General features: G+C 16.1%; 3 protein-coding genes across 3 annotated transcripts; 2 read left to right on the top strand and 1 right to left on the bottom strand.

The window, feature by feature from the left end:
• Positions 1–163: 163 nt before the first annotated feature.
• Positions 164–1,051, bottom strand: PGAL8A_00454300 (conserved Plasmodium protein, unknown function; the record flags this gene model as incomplete). The annotated part of the gene is made up of 1 exon (XM_028673299.1): positions 164–1,051. The coding sequence occupies one exon, from the start codon at positions 1,049–1,051 to the stop codon at positions 164–166; it is 888 nt and encodes a 295-aa protein (XP_028529766.1).
• A 499-nt stretch (positions 1,052–1,550) lies between these two features.
• Positions 1,551–4,438, top strand: PGAL8A_00454200 (CG2-related protein, putative; the record flags this gene model as incomplete). The annotated part of the gene is made up of 2 exons (XM_028673297.1): positions 1,551–1,827; positions 2,148–4,438. The coding sequence occupies 2 exons, from the start codon at positions 1,551–1,553 to the stop codon at positions 4,436–4,438; spliced, it is 2,568 nt and encodes an 855-aa protein (XP_028529765.1).
• Positions 4,439–6,113: 1,675 nt separating this feature from the next.
• PGAL8A_00454100 (conserved Plasmodium protein, unknown function) lies at positions 6,114–7,070 on the top strand (the record flags this gene model as incomplete). Its single annotated transcript, XM_028673296.1, has 1 exon — positions 6,114–7,070. One exon carries the CDS (start codon positions 6,114–6,116, stop codon positions 7,068–7,070), a length of 957 nt encoding a protein of 318 aa, XP_028529764.1.
• Positions 7,071–7,151: the final 81 nt, after the last annotated feature.

Here is a 7,151-nt window from a genome sequence, read left to right as displayed (position 1 = left end):
CTTTTTTTTTTTTTTTTTTTTTTTCTTTTTTAATTCTAATATTCTCTTCCTTAAAATGATAAGTATTTAATATTTCTTTATATATGTATTATAATACTTTTTCTATTTCAAAACTTATTTTTAATATATATTTTTTTAATTTTTTTTTTTTTTAAAATGTGTATCAAATATTCAATAAAACTTTGAAAAGATAATAAGAAGCTTCATTAGTAAATAATCCTTTTATATGATATCTAATATAACAATATTCATCAAATAACAATAATGAAGGTAATGAATTATTTCGAAATAATAATAGAGCATTTTCATCATTAATACTTAATTTGCTATTCATAAAAAAAAAATTCTTTTTATCGAAATAATTACTTTTTAAATTTTCAGAAATTTTTTTACTAAAATAATTAGATAATAAAAATTTATAGGGTGATACATAACAATAGAATATATGAATTGGTTTTTGTTTTTTTTTTAATTTTAGAAAACAATCTTGATTTATTTTATGTTCAATGTTAAAATTCTTTTTGTTTTTTTCGAAATCTTCTAAATATTTATTCATCTCATTGATTTGTTTAGTATCCATAAAAAAATAAACTAAACTACATTTTTTATATAATACATCAAATAAATTTTTTTTTATAATTGTTTTACTATTATTATGAAAACAATTAATTAATAACATATCACTTATCCTATCACAATATTTTAATGGTTTTATTACATTTGAATATAAAAAAGCATTTTCACTTCCATCACTTTTTTTATAAAAAATGTTTTCCTCGTACTTTTTTACATTATACGATAATAAGTTAAAAATTTTTTTTCTTTTTGTTATATATGAACAAAATGTATTATCAACCTCATATTTTTTTTTAACTGTTTCTATATCAGTATTAACATTGTCTTTAAATTTTAACAAATTTTCAAAATTTTTTTGAATTATTACATTTTTTTCAGTATGTACAAAAATCTTAAATGTACTCAGTGAATTCTTATTATTTACATTTATGTTAAAATAATTTAAAAAAAAAATCTTTCTTTGTAATTTCAACATTTTACTTAATCATTTTTGTTTTTTTTTTTTTTTCTGTTCTAATTTTAATATAAAAGAAAAAAATTTTTTTTTTTTTTTTTTTTAAACCTCAAATTTACTCTTTGAAAAAATAATTATCATAGAAATGAAAAAAAAAATAAAAAAAAAAAAAAAATTAAAAATAAAAAACATAAAAACAAAGGATTAAGATGATGAAAAGCACGAAATCTTATGAAAGAAAAATAAAACAAATTGTAAAATAGAAAAATTAAAACAATAAAAACAAGATAAAATTAAGAAAAAAAAAAAAAAAATATATTTGCACACATTTCATTGAAGCACACTTAAAAAAAAAAAAAAATTTCCTTTAAATACATTTTTTTTTTTTTTACTTTTCCTTAAATAATTCATTTTTTTGTTAAAACTATTTTTTTCTATTTCATTTTATTTTATTTTTTTTGTTTTTTTTCTGTTTTTTTTCTGTTTTTTTTTTTTTTGTTTTCTTATATTTTAAGATATAATGACTAATGAAAATAGTTTATCTCTCGTCAATTTTTCGAATGATGTTTTTTTAAATATAATAAAATACTTAACACTAAATGAAACACTAAAACTTAAAATAGTTAGTAAAAATTTTTATGAATATTTAAAAGGAGAAAAAGCTTATTATTTAAATACTTCTATCTATTTAAACAATTATATTAAATTTGTAAAATTTATAAAATCAAATAAGTTCTGTAATTTTTTTTTATCCATATTAAAAGATGAAAAAAATATTTATAATAATCCACACTATGGTAAATTGAATTATCCTTTATAAAGGAAAAAGAAATTTCATTTATTTTTTAAATTTTTGAAATATAAATCTTATTTTAGCTAAAATATATACATTCATATAATTAATCTACTATAGATAATTAAATATTTTATGAAGAAAATTTTCATTCTTTAAATTATTGAAATATATATATATATATAAATTTATAATGTTATATATAAAAAGAAAAATATATCATTTTTTAACTAGATAAATGTTCTATATATTATTTTGTTTTGTGTATTGTTTACTTTTAGTCTTTTTTTATAATATTTTTATTTAATTTAACTCTCTTTACAGTTAAGAAATATTTGAATTTCGGAATAAATAAAAAACAGCTAGTTGAAAATAAAAAAGGCTTTTTAAAAAAGATAACATTAAAAGGAGAATTTTTAAGAAATTCAAATATATATGATATTAGTTTACTACTTTTTGCTCATTCAAATTCATTAGAAGAACTCTATATTCACGGATTAAATGACATAAACTGTCCACTTTTTATTTATTCTAGTTATAGTATAATTTTTGACTTTTTTGCAAAAGAAATATTATTAAATAATTTGTCTCTTAATTATATAACTAAAAATGATTTAAAAGAAATTCAGAATTTAATTTTACAGAAGGAGGAAAGAACACAAAAAAATGTAAGTGAAAATGATCCATTTTCATATATAGATAATGAAGAGGACACTTCAACTGAAGATGTAGATATAAGGAAAAATTTGTTTATGAATGATGAAATAGAAAAAGAAAATGAAAAAGAAAATTTTGAAATAAAGAAAGGAAAAGATAAAGGAAATAAAAAAAATGAAAATGAAGAAGAAAAAAAAGAAGGAGAAGAAGAAAAAAAAAAAAAAAAAAAAAATGATAATGATAATGGAAATGAAGAAAATATAAAAATTTATAAAACGAATAAAATGAAACCTTTTTTCCCCATAAAAAATGGGAATTTTAAAATATATAAAAAAAAGAAAAAAGAGTATGTTGATATAATATCTAAAATAAATGAAAAAAATATAATAAATGATGACAATAATGATGATAATAATAATAATAATAGTGATGGAAGTGTGAAATTATCAAATTATGAATTAAATATAAACGATTATTTAAAAAAAAAAGAGAAAAAAAAAATGCTAAATTTAATAAATAAGGATAAATTACATATATTATGTGAGCATTTGAGTATAGTATATAACTGTAATAAAAAATGTCTTGAAAAAATAAGAAATTATAAACAAAAATTACACTTAAATAATTATATAAACAGTTTGCAATTTTTAAAAATATTAAATTTTTCTGGTATACAAACTTATGATTTCATAGAAATGTTTATTCCGATAAATACACCTTCATTAAAAATTTTAAATATTTATTGTTATGATTATTTCTTTTATTTTTACCATATGCTTTTATCTATATTTTTATATGGAATAGGAACAGATATTTTTACAAGATACATTAATCAAAAAAAAAATAAAAATAACATGGATATACATACAAGAGAATTTATTATAAATAATAAAAAAGTTTATGAGGCAATAAAAGAAATTGATATGAATTTAATAGAAAATAATTATATGTCATGTAATTTTCAAAAAAAATATGAACAAGAAGCAATAAACTACTATCAATCAAATATTAGAAATAATGAAAAAAAAATATTCTTCACACCAACTTATAAAGATAAAATTTATTTAAATAATTTTAGTAATCCAGTATATTATGCTGATGGAAGTTATATAAAAAATGATTCAGATACTGAATTTATTTATAATACTACAACTAATAATGATAATAACTGCACAAAGAGATGCATAAAAAGACAATTAATTGAAAACGATAAAAAGAAAATTAAAAAATTAAAAAGAGGTGGATATATATGGCTTATAGAAAATTATAAATATAAAAAAAATGTGAGTATAGAAATTTTATATTTATTTAAAAATATAATTGAGAATGAAGAAAAGAAAGGAAGAAGGAACATTATTTGCTTATTAAATAATTTAAGCTTAGAACATTTTTCACTATTTAATTATAGTTTAAGTAGCCCATTCTTATGGTTACTATTATTGATAAAGAATCAGAATTTAAAAACCTTTTGTATATTAGATTTATGTTTATCTCATCTCTTATCTGCTCTTACCTTTTTAGAAGCTTTTTTAAAACAAAATTTATTTAATTTTCAAGGAATGATGAGAAGAAGAAGAAAAAGAATTGGTAGTATTTATTTTAAGTTTAATGACGAAGAGGAAATAAAATTTGTTAATCAGATGTATTCAAAAATAATTAATGAATTAAATAGAAGTAATTTTACCCCCAAAAAAAATAAAGTTCTTCATATTGTTATTTATGTATATAATAATAAAAAAGGAAATAAACAGTTTATTAAATATATAAGAAAAATTTCAAGATCTTTATGGAGATGTAACTATTTAGTTTTTTATTCTATTCAATATTATAAATATAAATATTTTAATAAATATTTTGATATTGATAATTTGTATAGAGATTATGTAATTAATATACTTTTATCTAATCATAAATTAAATCGCTCTTTAAATAACCAAAAATTATTATCTGATCAATAAATCAGAGACAAATATATATATATATATAAATTTTATTGATATTTTTAAATCTTTTTTTTTTTTTTTTTTTTTAGTATATATTCCTTTAAATTTATTTTACCTTTTTTTTTTGGTTATTTCTTTTTGTTTGTTTTTTTTTTTTTATTTTTTTTTTTCGTATTTTTTTTAGTTCCATATTTGTATTTTTAATTATACCTTTTTTTTAAAAAAATATAATTTTATGTTTCCACGTTTATTTATACTATCAAATGATATTAGAAAAACATAATTTTATGTATCATTATTTCAATGACTTATTATTTCTTTTTTTTCTTTTTTTTTTTTTTATTTGTTTTAAATTAATTTTAAATATATTTCATATATTTTTATCATGTGTAATTTTTCCTCTTTTTTTTTTTTTTATTATTTTAATGATAATATATTTATTAAAACAATGTAATATAATTTTTTATAACATTAATAACACCTCTGTTTTTGTTATAAGATGGATGTATATAAAAGTGGTAATTTTTTTTTACAATATATATCATTGTATTTAACAACCTATATTATTTTAATTTGTAAAATAAAAACATTATATGGAAACTTAAGGATAATAAAAAAAAAAAAAAATTTCTATCATAAATAATTCTTTTATTATAAACATTCAACAATCAAATATGGAAATACTATTATGATATTTAAATAAATGTTTGTAAGTTCTTTTTCAAAGATCCTTCATATATATATGGAACACAAAAATATTTACACATAAAAATATTCCTACTTTAAAATCAAATAAATTTTTTTATTACTTAAAACATTAATATTTAAAGGGAAAAAAAAAAAAAAACACACACACACACAAAAAAAAAAAAAAAAAAAAAATTACATTTCATTTTCTATGTTTATCTTTTTATTTTTTTAAACTATAAGATTTAAGAGATGTTTAACTCATTTAAAACTATTTTATTTTTCAATTTTTTGTGTGACATATGTTAACTAGTATTATAACCTTATAAATTCTTTATATTAAAATAACGCATCATTTCAATCAATATGAAAATGTAAAAAATCAATAAATTTAAATTAAATAGAAAATAATTCATAAGGAAAAACGTTTGTTTAATTAATAAAATAATATATATTAAAATAATAAAAATACAAGAGAATAACAATCAAAATAAATTTAAATAATTAAAATGAAATAATAATAAGCCATATTGAGAAATAATAAATTTATTATATTAAAAAAAAAAAAAAACAATAAAAATTTTTTTACATAGATTATTTATTGTAATTTTTAAATAATTATCTTTTATACAATAATAAAAAAAAAAGAAAAAAAAATTCAATTTATTACACACTTTCATATTTTAAAACAAAATGAAATTTCTTTGAATACAGAACAAAAGTTAATATTTTATTTTAATAAAAAGTGTAATTTAATACATTAAAACATTTTTTTTTTTTTTTTTGTAATTTTTTTAAATTCATATATTTTTATACATATATTTTAAGATAAATATTTAAAAAATTTTTTTTTTTTTTTTTTTTTAAAATAAAAAACATAAATTATTTTTATTATTTAAAATTTTAAAAAATATGTAATAACTTCATAATATAAATGTATTTCTTTTTTTAATTTTTTTCTTTTTTTTTTCAATTTTTTTTTTTTTTGTTTATTTGTTTTTCCATGTTATCTTTAAAGGCTTCAAGAGCTGATAACTTTTATTATAACAATGTAGAAGATGAAAAATCAAAGAAGAAAAAAGAAGAAATAAAAAAGAAAAAGAAAAAAGATTATAGTGAAATTAAATTTGAAATACCTTATACTATAATATGTACAAAATGTGATACATATATTTACAAAGGAGAAAGATTTAATAGTGAAAGAAGAAAAGTTGGTTATTATATAAGCACATATTTTTATTCATTTTCTATTTTTTGTAAAAATTGTTTTAATAAAATAATTATTGAAACAAATCCGAAAAATTGTTCTTATGATATTATTGAAGGTGCTAAAAAAAAAGATGAAAATTATAAAAATATTTTTACCCAAAAGGGAATAAATAATATCAACACTATAGATTTAAATGAGATTAAAAAAAAAAAAGTTAATCCTTTCTTGCTATTAGAAAAAAAAGCTATACAAAATAAAAATGCACTATTGTATTGTAACAAAGGAGAAAATAATATATTAAGTGAAAGTGAAAAGGATAGCTTAGATAAAGAAAAAAATGAGACTAATGAAAAAAAAGAAGAAATTTATTTTACACAAGAAAAAAAAAATCAAGGAAAAGAATACACACAAGAAAATTTTAATTTTTTATCAAGTGATGAAGATATAAACGATGTTATAAAAGAAAATTATAAAAGGAATAATATTCTACAAAATGATTTTATTTGTAACAGTAATTTAAGAAAACAATTAAGAGAAATTAAAAATGATAAAATAAGAAAAAGAGAAGAATATAAAAAGAAAAATATTTTCATAGATATTGTAAGAGATCCTTATGAAGATGAAAGGGTTAAAAAATATATACTTTTAAATGAAAAATATAAGAAAAACATCAAAGTGAAAAAAAAATTTTTGAAAAATCATTTAATAACCAAAAGAAGTAGTATATTTGATAAAAAGTATCTAAGATAAAATTGATGAAAAAATAAAATATTATTTCATATATATATTAAAAAGGATAAAATGTTAATTACATATTACAAAAAAAAAAAA

Source organism: Plasmodium gallinaceum (assembly GCF_900005855.1).
Source record: "Plasmodium gallinaceum strain 8A genome assembly, contig: PGAL8A_v1_130, whole genome shotgun sequence".
NCBI classification, from domain to species: domain Eukaryota; phylum Apicomplexa; class Aconoidasida; order Haemosporida; family Plasmodiidae; genus Plasmodium; species Plasmodium gallinaceum.
The sequence above is the reverse complement of the archived record's forward strand: the minus strand, read 5'-3'. Positions and strand labels throughout refer to the sequence as shown.